At 36.9% G+C, this 18,958-nt stretch overlaps 2 protein-coding genes across 5 annotated transcripts; both read left to right on the top strand.

Annotated features, from left to right (window-relative positions):
* The first annotated feature begins 2,910 nt into the window (after positions 1–2,910).
* On the top strand, positions 2,911–11,605 carry LOC137733331 (transcriptional corepressor LEUNIG-like). Of its 4 annotated transcripts, none has more exons than XM_068472507.1 (19): positions 2,911–3,032; positions 3,274–3,384; positions 3,875–3,972; positions 4,113–4,222; positions 5,504–5,926; positions 6,006–6,091; positions 6,882–6,960; positions 7,040–7,115; positions 7,343–7,392; positions 7,716–8,018; positions 8,150–8,338; positions 8,517–8,762; positions 8,872–8,989; positions 9,559–9,668; positions 9,868–10,017; positions 10,280–10,435; positions 10,540–10,656; positions 10,776–10,982; positions 11,134–11,605. In XM_068472507.1, the coding sequence occupies exons 2-19, from the start codon at positions 3,353–3,355 to the stop codon at positions 11,275–11,277; spliced, it is 2,694 nt and encodes an 897-aa protein (XP_068328608.1). In that variant the 5' UTR covers positions 2,911–3,032; positions 3,274–3,352; the 3' UTR covers positions 11,278–11,605. The 4 variants fall into 4 exon arrangements, with proteins under 4 accessions (XP_068328608.1, XP_068328595.1, XP_068328600.1 ...); XM_068472494.1 differs by having other exon boundaries at positions 8,845–8,989; XM_068472499.1 differs by having other exon boundaries at positions 6,003–6,091.
* Positions 11,606–12,374: 769 nt separating this feature from the next.
* Positions 12,375–14,832, top strand: LOC137733361 (transcriptional corepressor LEUNIG-like). The gene is made up of 8 exons (XM_068472514.1): positions 12,375–12,535; positions 12,616–12,682; positions 13,026–13,135; positions 13,284–13,433; positions 13,521–13,673; positions 13,768–13,884; positions 14,144–14,350; positions 14,530–14,832. The coding sequence occupies exons 1-8, from the start codon at positions 12,488–12,490 to the stop codon at positions 14,671–14,673; spliced, it is 996 nt and encodes a 331-aa protein (XP_068328615.1). The 5' UTR covers positions 12,375–12,487; the 3' UTR covers positions 14,674–14,832.
* The last annotated feature ends 4,126 nt before the right edge of the window (positions 14,833–18,958 follow it).

Below are 18,958 nucleotides of genomic sequence, written 5' to 3'. Positions count from 1 at the left end.
GCTACTCCTACTTTGTTTCAAGAGTAAATTGTAGCAATGATCCCTCAACTAAAAATTCATTACCATTGGTCCCTCAACTCATCAAACATGTAGCTATTGTTATTTTCGTCAACTCCGTCAAAATTCTATCAAAATGGGTTAAAGTTGAGGGACTATTGCTCAAATTGGATTAAAGTTAATGACCATTTCTCTAGTTGAATTAAAGTTGAGGGACCATTGACACAATTGTTCTAATTTGATTTTCCATATTTGCTCATTGATTTAGCCTCACGTGCATGACTCGTGACTCAACGGATATAAATTATCAAGGGTATGTGAGAAGTAAAATGGGATGTGTGGATAGCATATCCCTTTCATAAACATGCATGAGGATTAACCTTATCACTATTAATTTTTTTTAATAGTATTTGATCTTCAATGACGGCTACTCCTACTTTGCTTCAGGAGTAAATTGTAGCAATGATCCCTCGACTAAAAATTCATTACCATTGGTCCCTCAACTCATCAAACATGTAGCTATTGTCATTTTCGTCAACTCCGTCAAAATTCTATCAAAATGGGTTAAAGTTGAGGGACTATTGATCTAATTGGATTAAAGTTAATGACCATTTATCTAGTTGAATTAAAGTTGAGGGACCATTGACATAATTGTTCTAATTTGATTTTCCATATTTGCTCATTGATTTAGCCTCACGTGCATGACTCGTGACTCATTTTGATGAAAGTTCTAACGGAGTTGATGAAAATGATCATAGCTGCACGTTTTGATGAGTTGAGAGACCAATGGTAATAGTTTTTAGTTGAGGGATTAAAATTGAGGGATCATTGCTACAATTTACTCTTGCTTAAGATATCTTCATTCTTAATTGGGAATTATTATTAGCACTCAAAAAATCTCATTTTATACTCTAAACTTTCTATATTAGGTAAGAAAAATACACTTATGAGGAGTGTAGAATGAGATTTTTGGAGTGTCAATAATACTTTCCTCTTAATTTGATCTATTATTGTGTGTTCACACATCTAACGAAGCATTCTCAAGCCTTTGAAAATTTGCAAAAATTACTTTGTCCCATGAAAAAGGTAAAAACAAAACGGTACTAATGGAATGAGATAAGATGAGATGAGTTGGTCTTGCATGCTGTTCATGTACCAAAAGTTCATGTGCTTATCCTTTTCTTTCTGTCTTACATTGATTCTGAAACGTCAAATTTTATCCTAATTAGTTTTCAGTTAAAGTTCATCTGATCTAAATCTAATGCGTGAAGCCTTTAAAAAATAATTGGCTTATATCATATTATCAAACAATTGAATGTCTTGATTCAAAAGCCACCTTGCAATCTCATCCAAAGCCCTTCTCATTTTGTTTCCCCTACTTTTTATATATTTTACAAGTAGATTGAAACTGAAGTTTGAGTAGTGCATGCTCACTTCTTTAGTCTCTCTCTCTCTCTCTCTCTCTCTCTCTCTCTCTCTTTATATATATATTACTTGTCTTTACTACAAGACTCATTTTAGACTGTTTTTGAAACGGTTAAAAATGTTTTATGACTATACAAACGTTTTTAGATATGCTTGTAAAAATGAATATGAAAACATTTTTTTTTGAAAGAACACTTAATATGTGTTTTTTCAAAAAGTACTTGAATTTTTATTAAGAAAATCGTATACACGTTTATACTTAAAAGATGTAGGTTTTTGAAGATATCTTTTCAATCATGAGATTTGACACAAGATTGAAAATTATAAGGTTGTTTAGGAACTTGGAATCTAGGATTACCCATTTGGATAATCTCAAGCTACCATTATCTTCAATTATATGCAATATATTCTAACCCCAATGACCATCAATTTTTTGAGGTCACCAATATTTTTTAGCTTAATATATAATCAAGTTAGAGTTAGGCAAGCCACCAAACATGATGAGATCAGTTTACAGAAATCTATAAAGTTTGGAGGAAGAATCAAAATGATCAAAGCTTAGGAAAATCCATTTCTCGAAGGACTTATTAATATTAATCTTATAGCATGTATGCATTTTTTAGCATCATAACATAATATATAATTTATATTTATTTTTATTTTTGTTCAAACGATATTATCTACCCTAAGGGTTAAGGGGTGAGGAAGTTAGTTAAGTCTCACAATGAGCTAGCAAAAATATGGTTCAAATTCACCTTTGACGAGAATCGAATTTAAAACCTCTCACTTACAAATGAAGATAAACCATTAGACTGCAGTTTAAGTAGTAGTATCATAATATAATATATTAATCATGTAAGATATAACTAGACTAATAAAATTGCTTCTTGGTGTAATGAAAAAAATTAAGGGCATACTTTTAATATGGTTGAAAGTGTTTTTGGTGACAATGTTTATAGAATCAAATCCTTAGTAAATATACAAGTAAATTTTAGAAAGCATTTGAATTGATTCGTGCAAGAAGCGCTTCAAGCGCTTTTGAAACTCAAAATATTATTTTAAAAATATTTTCAATCATTTCAAAAATATTTTTAAATAATTCTTAAATTTTCTTCGTAAAGTTTTTTACCTTATTGTCACTTCCAATAATAACGGAAAAAATAACAATCAGTTTGACTTTGGGGTTTTACCCAGAAGATAACAACCTTATCCCTTTTGTTTGCCCTAAATAAGCAATCGGTACATGTCAAAATTGCAAATTACTCCTGGTTACCTATACAAAATTACAATTTGACCACAGAACGCTTTTTGTTATTTATTTATTTATTTGATGAACACATTGCTTTCAGACAATATGAAAGGGCAATTCAGTCATTCCAATAAAAAGCTTTGCACAAATTCAGTGGTATTAGGTTGAAAATTTGACACGGTTGAGGGCTGATTAAGTAAATTCAATCAGGAAAACCATTATGATATCTTCAACAGCAGCTCAAAATCCACCAACAGTCCAACTTCAATTCTTTCAGAAAAATTCCTATTCCCCTGAGAAGAAAAGAAAAAATAAAAGATTTAAACCACCATATTAAACCTCATAAAAAAGGGGTTTGAAGGTATCCCAATCATCTTTCCCTTTCTATATTAATTTATTAAATTTAACATCAGCTGAAAATTATATATTTGCAATTTATTTATTTTTGTCTCTGTATATTTTGTTTGATAAAAATCAAAGGTTGTTCTGCTTCTATTCCCCCCCCCCCCCCTCTTTCTGCACATTCCTTTTTGTATTTATGAACTTCCATGTTTTGTACCAAAAATTTATTGCTTCTCTCTTCTGGGTTTGATTTACTTCAGAGCTAAAAAGCAGAAGAAGTTGCCATTGAGAATCTGACATTATTATCCAGTGTTGGGTGAGATTTTATCATTCAGCAGCATGTCTCATACCAACTGGGAAGCTGATAAAATGTAAGTTTTTGCTGTAAATTTTTTAGTTCTTCACTTTCTGCCTTAGTTTCCTATCTGGGTTTCTGTTTTTTTCCAAGTTTAGTGACCTCCTTGCTGTATTCTGGGTCGATTTGGGTTCTGGGTTTCTGGGATTTTCTGGGGTTTGTTAGTTTTTGCAGAGTTTGGATTAAAGTTTGGTTCTTTAACCTTTTTTTATTTCTTCTTTTTGTATGTTGATTTCATTTTTGCGGATTTAGGGTTTGTTGTTATAATGGGTATGATTTTGGGCAATTTTTTATTTTGATGAATCTTTTACTTCGCTTTTTACAGTAGAAAATGGGTTTCTGGACTGAGCCTTGTCTATTACATCACTTCTCTCTATAATTTTTGTTATTTTTAGTATATTTGGGTTTTCGTTAACCAAAATATAGTCTTTCACTGTTTTTCTCCTAAAGTTTTGGTTTTTCTCCTTCTACTCGTGTGACTGATAATATCTGTTTGTGATTAACAGGCTGGATGTGTATATCCATGATTATCTAGTGAAGCGGGATTTAAAAGCCTCTGCACAAGCTTTCCAAGCAGAAGGAAAAGTATCCTCAGATCCCGTTGGTAAGCACAGAAATGTTGACCTAAGGGGTACAAAAATCTTTGAGTAATGGAAATTATCTATCTTTTTACTTTTTAAATGAGTATTTTTTTACTTTGCTGAACTTGCATCTTGAATTTTCTTTTGGCTATGGGTTTTACAGCTATTGATGCGCCGGGAGGTTTCCTATTTGAATGGTGGTCGGTTTTCTGGGATATATTCATTGCTAGGACTAATGAGAAACATTCAGAGGTTGCGGCATCTTACATTGAGGTTAGCTTGAGAATACTTTATCACGTATTAGCTTGGTATATACTTTAGGCCATATATCATTTGCAATGAGAGTTTTAAGAGTGGAGAAAAGGGTGTGTTTCGTGTTGTTGATATTTCCTCGCTTTAAAGAAAAGGAATTTGCATTGGTTAATGTTGAGACTTGTTTCATGCTTTATGTTTTCTTCACAAGCCAATTCAAATGGAATGCACTTCTACTCTCATGCCAGGGGAGTTCATTTTGAATTTTTTTTCACAGAACAAAAAGGAGCTCCTATGTTAGAGTACATTTTGAGATTTTTATTCTTGCTTTTTCTTTCTCTAGTTTATATGTGATTTCTTATATGCTCTGTTACATCATTCTCCGGCTGTCTACTGCGGTCGATCCCTTTGTTATCTCATATTTTACTCTGATTCTTCTTTTGATAAAGATTTACTCTAATTCTCGTACTTTTGTTTATATAATCGAACATTCAGCTTTCACCCTGGATTTCTGATCTATGTCATATCACTGAAAAAGTTGTTTTGACTTCTTTGCTTCTGATTTTCTATCTGCTTTATGTTCTGTCTGAAGACATTTTATTCCTTCGTTGCAATTTTGGCAAACAATTATTAAAACTCAAAGGTTCTAGCTATGCTGCATTCTGCCCATCACCAAACTTTGTGTTCACGTTTTGCTTGATGGTCGTAAGGCTTAAACCCCTGATGGTTGTACGTGAACTGAAAATATGCTGACTGGTACAATTTCAGATGAGTATTAAACTTTTGATTGTTTTGCATTCTTGAGTAACAAGTACTTTGTATCTTTCAACCATTTTTTCAAACTTCTAATTGCTTTATGGGTTGTTTTGTTGAGCTTATAATTAAAGTATTGGCCTGGGTAAGGGTGCTTTTTCTCTTTGTTTCAGTGCGTGATGGTTGAACATGTGTAGGCCAATATCTGTTGATCTTCCACACTAATGGCTTAGGTATAGCCCTTAATTTGACTAAAATGCCTAAGTTGGATGAACACACTCAACCTCACGCTTGATACTAACTAATAAGCATGATCTTTTTCAGTGGAGGCATCAAATAGTCGTGACAAACACTGTTTGTTTGTCTACTATAACTAAGTGTATATTTCTACAATCGTTACTTATAGTGAATTAGCCATATTAATTTTATGTCTTTGTTTGTGAGGCATGTGATATGGACCGATAATCACAAGCTTTCCAAGGGTATTTCTTATAGTTCTTCTAAACAAGTGTAGTGCCTTTTGGAAGCTCATGAATATTCAAACTGCAGACTCAGTTGATTAAAGCAAGGGAGCAGCAACAGCAGCAGCAGCAACAACAACAACAGCAGCAACATTCCCAGCAACCGCAAAACTCACAACAACAGCAGCAGCAAATGCAAATGCAGCAACTCATGATGCAAAGGCATGCTCAGCAGCAGCAGCAACAGCAGCAGCAGCAGCAGCAGCAGCAACAGCAGCAGCAGCAGCAACAGCAGCAGCAGCAACAACAGCAGCAGCAACAGCAACCGCCACAGCCGCAGCAGAGAAGAGATGGGGCACATCTTCTCAATGGAACTACAAATGGGCTTGTTGGAAATGATCCTCTCATGCGACAAAATCCTGGAACAGCGAATGCTATGGCTACAAAGATGTACGAGGAAAGATTAAAACTTCCTCTTCAGAGAGATGCTATGGATGATGCATCTATGAAGGTAGGTGAATTATCCTTATTTTTTTTAATAGAATGACTTTAACAGTTTTCTGACCCGTATTAGGAACAATCTGCAGCAGAGATTTGGTGAAAATGTGGGCCAGATTTTGGATCAAAATCATGCTTCAATATTGAAGTCAGCTGCAGCAACCGGCCAGCCTTCAGGGTGCATTTCTCTAAGACTTTGTATCTTCCACTATTCTTATTTGCTTGTTGAGCTTCTCGATACATTGAGAAATGATGTGGACTTGTTTATTTATGCTTAGGAATTTATCTTTTAATCAACTAAATCCGAACTAGTTGGAGATTCGCACATGACTCTACGCAATTTCATGATGCAAAAGTCAGACTAAGCCCTAAATGAGTAAGGCAACCAGGAAATAAACCTAGTTGATCAAAAAGAATTTCCGCTTTTGACGCTGATTGAAGCAGGGATAGCCTCCACGTAACTAACATGGCCGTCTTGAGCAAAACAAACTCAGCCCTACTTAGCCCTACCTAATATGGAGCAGCACCGCTTGTCCTATCCTATGGTCTCGAGGCAAGGATTTGGTGTCAAGCCATTAAACTTCCTTCCGGGGAGCTTTGAGCTAGGGTGTTGCTGCGTGTGGAAGTGAACCGATCCAGTTTTTGTCTTTGAGCGGAATGTAGTTTATAGTTTTGCTTTAGTGAATGGGGCAATGCAACAAGAAGATAGCCCGGCTAGCGATACCAAGGACTGTTGGCAAGGCTAAAAAACACATCACATCGTGACTGATACCAAATTTGGGATTGCTCTGCTATGTATTTTTAGGATTTAGAGTAAAGTGCAACCTGCATTTGTCTCGGAAAACTGTAAAATGTTAGTTTGTATGCTGTGCCCGCATAACTACTTACTGATAGGGTTTTAGATGTGGAAGCTGTTACTTAATCCTGTTATCAACATTAATTATAAAACAGTGAACGCTTTTTTTCAGGCAAGTTTTGCATAGTACAGCTGGTGGGATCACTCAACAAGTCCAAGCTCGAAATCAGCAATTGGCAGGGTCTACACCGGTATGCTTAGTTTTATTTGGAATTCCATTATATGTGTTTTGGATCATGTTCATCTGTTCTGACTTGTATATGGAATCAGGACATAAAGACTGAAATCAATCCAGTATTGAATCCCAGAGCTGCAGGTCCTGAGGGATCATTAATAGGAATTCCTGGTATTCTTGTATTTGTCTTTCTCGATGTTTGATTGACCATGTCTCACTCTGAACTATTATGTGCACATATTGATCCGCTGTGCTGATTAATATATTCTATTTTTATATTGGAAGCCTGCTACACTAAAGTAATTTGTGAGTTAGTAATTAGAGAGTTGAAAGATTTTGTAGGTTTTGACGATGTTGTATAATGATGCTTGTACCTTACATGTAAGACTCTTTTTCAGGATCAAATCAGGGTGGAAACAATTTGACTTTAAAAGGATGGCCGCTCACAGTAAGTTTTTGATGGCTGGATAATTTTCTGTTTGTTTCTTAGCCTTTGTTAGAAAATTTCTTATGTCTATTTGGACCATTTCTTTTCTTGAGTTTCTGGTCCTGTATTAAAACAATGGTAATAGATTCGCTAAATGCATCAAAATGACATTGTTTCTGAATTTGGAAACTATATTAGTTCATTTGTTGTCCATATCTGAAGTTTAGAATCTCGAAGCGACCAATGTTCGTTTAAATTTAAAATCTCTATCGTCTATTTGGTTTCATTTCCAAAGCTTAGAGTATCACCCATTAATACTCTACAACTGTTTTTCTCCTTGTTAGGGTTTGGAGCAGCTTCGCTCTGGACTTCTTCAGCAACAGAAACCTTTCATACAAGCTCCCCAGCCCTTTCATCAGCTTCAGATGTTGACACCACAACACCAGCAACTTATGCTTGCTCAGCAAAATATGACATCACCGTCTGCTGCCAACGATGAAAGTAGAAGACTAAGAATGCTATTGAATCGCGGTCCTGGGAAGGATGGCCTTGCAAATTCTGTTGGTGATGTGGTACCAAATATAGGATCACCTCTCCAAGCTGGTGGCCCTATTTTGTCTCGTGGAGATCCAGATATGCTGATTAAGGTGCTCCAATCTCTGTCTATTTCACTTGTAATTGGAATTGTTATGGTGGCGGAGTTTACCCCCTCTGTACTTCGACATATTATCAAACAGTTCATTCTCTTTGGCTTCTGAGAGTGTTTGTTTGTTTGTAGTTAAAAATGGCTCAACTTCATCAGCAACAAAACAGCAATCCCCAACAGCAACAGCTTCAACAGCACACTCTTTCTAATCAGCAGTCACAAAATTCAAATCTCAATCCCCATCAGCAAGATAAAATGGGGGGTGCTGGCAGCATCACTATGGATGGTAGCATGTCGAACTCTTTTCGAGGAAATGATCAGGTCTGTCTGTCCTTTTATGGTTTTTTTATTATAAACTTTTTCTTGGTCAATTAACTCAGGCTCGTATTGCTTAACAAACTTACAACCTTGTAGAATAGTAATTGTTCAAATTTTTATTTACACGTTGTTGAGAATTCTTGGGGAAGCTCCTTATACAGTTTTGCCTATGCAATTTAAGGTTTCAAAAAACCAGCCAGGGAGAAAGAGAAAGCAGCCAGTGTCATCTTCAGGGCCTGCCAATAGCACAGGAACAGCAAACACAGCTGGACCTTCCCCGAGTTCAGCCCCTTCAACTCCCTCGACTCACACTCCTGGAGATGTAATCTCAATGCCTGCCTTGCCCCATAGTGGTAGCTCCTCCAAGCCTCTGATGATGTTTGGCGCTGATGGTACTGGTACTCTTACATCACCATCACATCAGTTGGTGAGTGATTTCTTCATCTTCTTGTATTAGAAGGAATTGGCAATTCCTTGCACGGATTCTCATTGGGATTCCATTTTGGCAGTGGGATGATAAAGATCTTGAATTGCAGGCTGATATGGATCGATTTGTAGAGGATGGGTCTCTTGATGATAATGTCGAGTCTTTTTTATCCCCTGATGATGTGGATCATAGAGATGCTGTTGGTCGATGTATGGATGTCAGCAAAGGTGCGGTGGGTGCCATGTTGAATGAATTCTTTGTTTAACATTATCCTGAACGTAGTATCTGCCAGTATTTTCTCACCTACAATGCAATTCTTTCGTATGTTCTTGAATATTAGATATTTACATACATGAAAACCAGGACAGTGCAAGTCATCGTTATTGAATCACAAGTCTCAATTAATGATCTTTGTCTTTTTTCTTTTGTCAAATTTTATCTCGCATATATAATTGTGTTGTCCACAAACACACAAACAATGTCAATACTCGTTCTTCTTATCTTCGTAAACATTCAAAAGAGAGAATGTAGATGTAACTTATCATAGGAAATAAATATCATAAGGTCAACTAATAAAAAATCTGTCAACCAATTTTTCTGCAACCTTACTTTTCAACTACATCTTTTTGGTCGTGTAGTTGGTTTCAGGGAATTGCATTTGTAAGTGTTATTTTGTTCATCATAGTTTTTTTTTTTTATAAATAATTTCTTTTTTAAATAATTAAAATAAGTAAACCTGGTTGTTTGCAGCTACTATTGTTTACTTTGAGGGCTCAGAATTTGAATTTGACTGCAGGGTTCACATTTACAGAAGTAAACTCTGTTAAAGCAAGCGCAAGCAAGGTAACAAGCTGTCACTTCTCATCAGATGGAAAATTTCTTGCTAGTGGGGGCCATGATAAAAAGGTGAGTGAATGAATGTTGAAATTGCTAATAACTTCTGTGGGAGGATTCAGAACTGCTGCTACATATTGGCTAATTGATTCTTCCCGAACATTAACATGTGAAATTGTCTGTTTAGTTTACTTCTTAAAAGCTATAACGTTTACTTTGTTGGTTGATGCTTGTACTTATTTAGAGTGTTCTTGACATGTGTATTATGCAGGCTGTATTGTGGTACACAGATACATTAAAGCCAAAAAGTACGCTAGAAGAACATTCAGCTTTGATAACTGATGTTCGTTTTAGTCCGAGCATGCCACGTCTTGCAACGTCTTCATTTGACAAGACTGTCAGGGTTTGGGATGCCGACAATGTTAGTGAAAAATTCTTCTGTCCTTATCATCTACTTAGCTTATACTCTGATTTTAACCTATTGATTCGAGATTTGAAGACTTGTTTGAGTAATCAAACTAAGTATACATACTTCTAGTTTGATTTCTATCATATCTTTGCCGTTATGAGTTCATCTATATGCTTCATTGCTCGGGTGCTGAGTTTGTGCCTCGATTCCCAAAAAGATGATTTATCTTTTGTGACATGCTGTATCAAGCCTTCTTTATGTTTTTATTCTGCAGCCTGGTTATTCTCTCCGTACCTTTATGGGACATTCGGCCTCTGTTATGTCATTAGATTTCCACCCAAATAAAGACGACCTCATCTGTTCTTGTGATGGGGATGGTCAGATACGCTACTGGAGTATTAACAAAGGCAGCTGCTCGTGCGTGTCTAAGGTAGAATCTTGTCTTCTGGGATGCAGGAAGTTGATGGGGGTGGGGTAGTGGTGGTTTTCATATTATATACGTTTTGGTGATTCTGATATGTTTGAACGTATTAGGGTGGTACGGCACAAATGAGATTTCAACCCCGTCTTGGAAGATTTCTTGCTGCAGCTGCAGAGAATGTTGTATCTATACTGGATGTTGAGACTCAGACTTGTCGGCATTCTTTACAGGTCAGTCTAACATTTTGTCTCACTATAATTTTTCTTTCATAGTTGTAATTTAAACGGATCATGTAATATTTTCATGTGAATTCTCAACTGCATTACTTGGAATTTGGATTTGAATGCAGGGGCATACTAAGCCTATCCATTCTGTGTGTTGGGATCCTTCTGGCGAATTCCTTGCATCTGTCAGCGAGGACTCTGTAAGAGTTTGGACACTTGGAGCGGGAGGCGAAGGGGAATGTGTTCATGAGTTAAGCTGCAACGGAAATAAATTTCATTCATGCGTTTTCCATCCTACATATACTTCACTGCTGGTCATTGGCTGTTATCAGGCAAGTCAATTCTGCATTATTGTTCTTATATAATGTTCTTTACATTTTTGCTTGGAGGTCACTATTCACTTAAACTGTTGGGATGTGTGTTCCCATTTTACCACCTGGAAAAATGATCCTGTACTGATAGTTTTATCCGGGTAAAATGCAGTCACTGGAGTTATGGAACATGACAGAGAACAAGACAATGACTCTATCGGCACATGAAGGACTTATTGCTGCCTTGTCTGTGTCAACTGTTACGGGTTTGGTTGCTTCGGCTAGTCACGATAAGTTTGTCAAGCTCTGGAAGTGAAATGGTCACTGTGATTAACTGAACTTCACAGATTAGGAATAGGTTTCAGCCAGTCTTGGTCAACGCTTGTAGTTTATGTCTTTGGTTGCTCGATTGATCTTCATCTTTTGCTTTTTTGGGTATCCAAGCGTCTCCACAGGACCCCCGGAAACTGTCCGTGTAACATTATTGTTGTATTTGTATGCTTATTACTGTAACACTAAAAACTGGGAGATCTCTCAATTGCTTCATGCCTGCTCTTGTAACGTTTTCCGATGGTAAGATAGAAATTTTATCATTCTCATCGTGTTTCATTTGGGAAAAATGATAAATCACATTTTTTTCCTCTTGCTACACACCCACCGTTGGTTCTGGGCATAGGATCGAACGAGAACGCGGGATGTAATTAAACAGGGGTGTGCAGGTGGAGAAAATGGGTGTGATTATCATGTCCCGTTTCATTTTTGGGCACCCGAGTCTCTTTGAGATGGTTCTTTTGTCATCAAGGTCCAGTCTCGCAGTTTTAATGTGCAGCGTGAGGGTTGATAGGCTTGAAAGGGAGAAATTGTTTGGTGTAACGGTAACTTCACGTGGCATGTTGATGGTAACTTCGCAGTCAGTCGCGGATAAAACTAAAACAAGTTTGGAAGAATGGATTTTCTAAAGTTCAACATAGACCAACGGAATTATTTCTGCATTATTTCAGTATAAAATTTGGAATATTTAGATCAAAAGTTACAAGTTTGGAAGAATGGATTCTCTAAAGTTCAACATAGACGAACGGAATTATTTCTACATTATTTCAGTATAAAATTTGGAATATTTAGATCAAAAGTTACAAGTTTGGAAGAATGGATTCTCTAAAGTTCAACATAGACGAACATAATTATTTCAGTATAAAATTTGGAATATTTAGATCAAAAGTTTGGATGATAGCTTCTGTAAAGTTTATAGTCGTGGATTGCCTAATTTTCAATTTGTTGTGTTTCGTGTTCACTTTCTATCCTCTCATTAGTTTAGAATAGTATCGTTTGTAATTAAAAATAAAAATTGTTATCTAATTGAGTCATAAAGCATTTAAAAAATAATTTTCAAGTGGACTTCGGCGTCAACTTCTCCACTAAACATGTAAATATTTAGAAAGTGGAAAGATGATCAAGGAAAAGAGTTGAGGAATAGAGAAAGAAAGCTTTTGCTCCAAAGAGAACATCCACAACTCCTTAAGCCTCTGATGATGTCTGGTGCTGATGCTGCTCTTTCATCACTCTCAGTTCAGTTGGTGAGTAATCTCTTCATCTTCTTGGTATCACAAGCAATTGATGATTTTGGTAATGGGATGACAAACATGTTCGATTGCAGACGGATATGGATCAATTTGCAGACGATGCAGAAGATGATGAACTTCTTGATGATGCACAATCTACAGGTGCATTGGTGAATACTTTGTTATTTAGTTGTTTTGAAACATGGTGGACAATTCTTTTTTCTATGGACCCGTTTGATAACTATTTTTTGGTTTTATTTTGTGCGCTAGCGAAAGAGGATGTATACAGTAGAAAAATTGTCTAGAGATATAGGTTTTCGTTCTGTGCACATTTCTTCCACATTCCACCCACCGTTCTTCATCTTTCCCTTCTCCCGTGTATTTCCCTCAATCTCTAACAAAGACAACTGAAAGCTAAAAACTAAAAATGAAATGGTTACCAGAAGGGGCTCTAAATTAAACATGGATGGTTGTTTTGAGACTTGGAATTTCGATATGACTTTAGGGTTCACATTTACGGAAAAAACCTCTGCCAGAGCAAGTGCAAGCAAGGTTGTGAGTTGCCACATCTCATCAGATGGAAAAGTTCTTGCTAGTGGTGGCCTTGATAAGAAGGTGAGCGAGTGATGATTTCCAAAGTTCCAATAGCTTCTATGAGGAGAATTCAATGCTGCTATTCTTATATATATATATATATATATATATATATATATATATATATCTGAACATAGATGTGGAATTGCTTGATATCTGTGTGTTGCAGGCCGTACTGTGGTACACAGATAGTTTAACGCCAAAAGCTGTTCTCGGAGAACATTCATTGTTGATAGCTGATGTTCATTTCAGCCCGAGCATGCCACGTCTTGCAACATCTTCATTCGACAAAACTGTCAAGATCTGGGATGCTGACAATGTTAGTGGAAACATTCTTCTGTCCCGTGGATCATATATCTTCTGTAATCTCGCCTTGTAAAACTTTTTGTATGTCTTAAATCTGCAGCCTGTTTCATTTTGCACCTTTATGGGACATTCTGCTCCTGTCCTGTCAGTAGATTTTCACCCAAACAATGATGACCTTATCTGTTCGTGTGATGCGAGTGGTGAGATACGGTACTGGAGAATTAACAATGGCTTCTGTGCAAGCGTGTTTAAGGTAGTACAGAAGTTGAGTGGGGTGAAGTAGTGGTGTTTTTATTAGATTGTTCACTGTTCGGTATATTCATTATTAATAAGTTTGAACATATTAGGGTGGTAAGAGGCAGGTGAGATTTCAACCCCGTCTTGGAAGATTTCTTGCTACAGCTGCAGAGAATGTTGTACATATACTGGATGTGGAGACACAAGCTTGTCGTCATTCATTACAGGTCAACTTTACATTTACATTCATCATAATATTCTGTGTGATCATTCTGAGAGTTATGCTATCATGTAACGCTATGTTGACATTGTTTGTGCACGCGACATTATCTTTTGAGTTCTGTATACGCAACATTGATGAGCCTTCGGGTCCTTTACAAGTCCTGGAACTGCAATTGCATGTTGGGACGCTTGTTTCACTGGGAAATTGTGGTTCTTGTAGGATTAGGTACTTAGCAATGTTCTAAAACCATGTGTTGTATGCAGGGGCATACTAAGCCTATCCATTCTGTGTGCTGGGATCCTTCTGGTGAGTTTCTCGCATCTGTCAGTGACGACTCTGTTAGAGTTTGGGCACTTGGAGTAGGAGGGGAAGGCGAATGCGTTCATGAGTTGAGCTGCAACGGAAGTAAATTTCAATCGTGTGTTTTCCATCATACATATACTTCACTGCTTGTCATTGGCTGTTATCAGGCAAGTAAATTCTCCATCATTGTGCTTATGTAATGTTTGTTACATTTTTTGCTTGGAGACCACTACTCTCTTAAGCTGTTCGGATATTTGTTCCCATTTTACACGAGAGAAACAATACTGGTACTAGTGTTGCTGCAAGATATCATATTTTGATTTTTATTTGGGGAAACTAATTGCAGACACTGGAGTTATGGAACATGACAGAGAACAAGGTAATGACTCTACCAGCACATGAAGGACTCATTGCTTCTTTGGCGGTGTCAAATGTTACAGGTTTGATTGCTTCGGCTGGTCACGATAAGTTTGTCAAGATCTGGAAGTGAAATGGTTGTTACTCTGATCAAAGAACTTTGACTGACTTGTAGTATTATCGTTGTTGTTGTATTCCTGTTACTATATAACAACATAAAGTTAATTAAACATCTATTTTGATGCTTCATGGACTTGTTGTAACGCTTCAAATACAGATACTTTTATGCTTCCGTTTTCCTTTGGTTGTATACAAAAATCTGAAACCAAAACAGATAATCTAATGTTAAATTCCAGGGAGTTCTAAAATGTGGTTAATTTGGAGCCTGGAACCAGATATTCGCCGAGCAAGAGTTTTGATCATCGATTAGCTGACGACATTCAATTCCAGGCGTTTATACATGCTTCTAATAAGAGTTTAAATCTTCTAAATAAAAAATGTGTTCAATCTTTGTAATTTACTAGTTCAATGACAAACCCCCATTGAATTAGATTTAGAAGATACAAATCCAAAGCCTTGCATGGTTAATGTGGAGGGTACCCAGTTGCTCCCTTGTATGAGAGCCTCGGCCTCAGAGACTCCTCCAACTTTGAATTGTTGGAAGGTTCAGAGAACTAGTCTGGCCTAGAAAACGTTCGGTAATAAATTTTCTTGTATTTCCCATTCCCGGGAAATGTTCTGTTGTCAGTTAGACGAAGAATTATATATGTTGTCAGATTCAAATCTAGAACATACATTTTGATAACAACCATTTAACTTTTTTTTGTAACTGAAAATACAATTAGACCATGTCAATCAATTGACTTAAACTTTGATGACCAAAAACTAAACAAAAGTTAACAATCACTAATGATGAGCATCAAACGATGACGCGTTGAGAGACAGCGATCCTTTCGTTAGGAGTATTTCCGGATCCAGGCAAGGGTACCATCGTGAAGCCACCTAAGGAGTTAACAAATGAAAAACATCCCCAAATTAGTTTGGTTTTTTTATGGATTTTGTTAGGTTTTCTTTTTCAGAGGAAGAAATGGTCATGGACTCAGCAACGCAAGTTTTTGCGTTTGCTGGAATTAGCACTTGGAGTTAGAAGGTACTCTCAGCTCTCTACACTTTGTATCTGCCATTTCTTTATAGTAACCATGAAATATTGAATGTGATAAATTTGGAAAGTAAAGAGGTTTTTTTTGGTTTGAAACATACCCTTTAATTAATGTACAAAGCATATCTAGCAACTCTTGTCCACTTTCTGAAATCAAAAGCATAAACCTAACAAACTGATCAATTAGTTTATAACTCTAAATCTTTGGTCATCAAACGCATGCGTCGAAAAAAATTATAAAATGGATCTTTTTCATGTGTTTTACGATACTTTATTATATCCCAAAGGGGCCTTTTTTTGTAATGTGCTAATGTATGTGCTTTGTGCTACAAGCAACCTTCAAAGTGGACTAGGGAGTCATCATGAGGGTTCATAAAAATTCAAATTGGAGGATATTTAATCAACCAAAGTGAGCGGGTGACACCATGGTAGGCTTTGATGTGTTTCAACATAGACTGCCTCTATATTATGGCACAGTATAATATATAATTGTCATGAAGTGGACTTTGGTCCACACAAGAACCATCAAATTGCCTAGTAAGAGAAAACATTAAGGAAAAGAAAGAAGAAGAAAAGTAAAAGAATAATTTTTTTGCTCCCAAGTGTACATAATATTTTGTCTAAATTAATGTTTTTTTCCCTTTTTTCTTCGCATTCATGTCGAAGGTTCCTTCATGATTGGTAAAGCTTTTGAATATATTGTTAAATCTCATATCGTTCAGGGAAGTGGATCCTGTGAGTCTTATATGTATATTCCCATCTCTACCTAGCACGAGGCATTTCGGGAGCTCACTGGCTTCGGGTTCTATCGGAACTTTGAAGTTAAGTGAGTTCGTGCGAGAGCAATCCCAGGATGGGTGACCCACTGGGAAGTTTTCATGTGAGTTCCCAGAAACAAAACCGTGAGGGCGTGGTCGGGGCCCAAAACGGACAATATCGTGCTACAGCGGAGTTGAGCCTGGGATGTGGTGGGGGCCTGGGCCGGGATGTGACAATTTGGTATCAGAGCCAATCCCTGGCCGGATGTGTGCCGACGAGGACGTCGGGCCCCTTAGGGGGGTGGATTGTTAGATCCCACATCGCCCAGGGGAATGGATCTTGTAAGCCTTATATGTATATTCCCATCTCTACCTAGCACAAGGTCTTTTGGGAGCTCACTGGCTTCATGTTCTATCTGAATTTTGAAGTTAAGTGAGTTCGTGAGAGAGTAATCTCATGATGGGTGACCCACTCAGAAGTTCTCCTGTGAGTTCCCAGAAACAAAACCGTGAGGGCATGGTCGAGGCTCAAAGCAAACAATATCGTGTTATGATGGAGTCGAGCCCGGGATGTGGTGGGAGATCGGGCCGGGATGTGACATATATGGTTGTGAATATACCTTGATAGGATGGGCAAAGGGTTCTAAATATGGGTGCAAGGCTATGAGTATGCTGACGAGGACGTCGGGCCCCTTAGGGGGGTGGATTGTTAGATCCCACATCGCCCAGGGGAGTGGATCATGTAAGCCTTATATGTATATTCCCATCTCTACCTAGCACGAGGTCTTTTGAGAGCTCACTGGCTTCGGGTTCTATCGGAACTCTGAAATTAAGCGAGTTCGTGCGAGAGCAATCCTAGGATGGGTGACCTACTGGGAAGTTCTCGTGTGAGTTCCCAGAAACAAAACCGTGAGGGCATGGTCGGGACTCAAAGCAGACAATATCGTATTACGATGGAGTCGAACCCGAAATGTGGTGGGAGCTCAGGCCAGGATGTGACATATATGGTTGTGAATATACCTTGATAGGATGGGCAAAGGGTTCTAAATATGGGTGCAACCCTAGCATGGCTATGAGTATGTGACCAATGATGATGGTCCACATCCTAACTGAAATTTCCACCACTTTTCTTATGATCTAATGTGAAAGGCCTAATATATATTGAAGCAACAAAAAATTGCGTAGTGTCTGTTTTTGGTCCACTCAAATAAAGACATAGTTCCATACTGTATGAATTATGATCACGCAGGAGACATAGTGAGATGCACAAGATATCTTCATATTGCACATGTTTTGGCAACCAAATTTAAATCAAATGATAGCCTCTCGCTCTGATCACATTTGTTTCAGTAAGAACTCTAACCAATGTCTTGGTTCTTAAAAGAGAGTTCTTGGGTTGTGGTTGCAACTCTTGTGCAATATGAGGGTGCATAAACATTATTATTTTTTCACCACTACAATGAAACGTCATTTGCAATACATGTTATAACATGGATTAATTGATCCCTGAACAATTTGCCATATGTGTAACTACGTGAAACCTTATTACATTTGTGGGCTAAACATAAATCCTAAAAATCTCTTCTCCAAAATAGAAAAGGATCCTTGCCGAATTCTCTTTGTGCGGATCCGGGGGATCAAGCAATCATGGCCATTCATCGTATATCATGCGATCAAAATCATTTTAAATTCAAAATTCAAAATTGAATATAAATAATATCTAACGAAAACTGACCGCACTACATACGATAAACGGCCGTGATTGCTTGATCCTCCGGATCCCCACAATGAGGATCCGGCGAGGATCCTTTTCCCTCCAAAACGATTCCCAACCTTAAATAATAATAAAATAATTCACATAAGTTTTACAAATTGTGAGAATTACATAGGATTGGGTATGATATTTACATATAATTTATGTGAATGCATATATTTAATACAAACGCCATCTAATTGTTGAGATGATGATTCTATTAAATACTCGTAAGTATTGTAGCAAAATCTGTTATGTATATTTCCCAAGCCAACTATACAAAGATTTATATTTTTAAATTTATACTTGAGTTTAGAAAAGGCGGCAGATTTGAGTTTCTTGGTTTTCTCTTCTAATGCGTAAACTAATTATATTTTTGGACTTGTATTCTTATTTTTTAAATTTCAAGATTTGAGTTATTAAGTTAGACATTGGAGTCTTATTTTTAGTTTTGACAATTTGTGTGGCTAGTTCCTTAGACAATAGAAATTTCAGCGTCATTTATCTCGTCATCCACAATCATATTTTCTTTGGCTGAATTTTTTTTGTTGTAGAGCTCTACTTTGGCCTCAAATTCATATTGAAATTTGAATTTGAGATTCACTTTGGTCTGAGATTTATACATAAGTCTTAAGTTTGTGATGCGTTCAATATGCTTGGATTTATTTATTTAAACGGTTAAATGAGTCTAAATTTTTTCATTACATTACAAATGGCCTACCTTGTCAGCAAATTGAGTTGTTTTTTT

Source organism: Pyrus communis, chromosome 1, assembly GCF_963583255.1.
Source record: "Pyrus communis chromosome 1, drPyrComm1.1, whole genome shotgun sequence".
Taxonomy (NCBI): domain Eukaryota; kingdom Viridiplantae; phylum Streptophyta; class Magnoliopsida; order Rosales; family Rosaceae; genus Pyrus; species Pyrus communis.
Note: the sequence above shows the minus strand (reverse complement) of the source record. Positions and strands in the feature narration are given on the sequence as shown.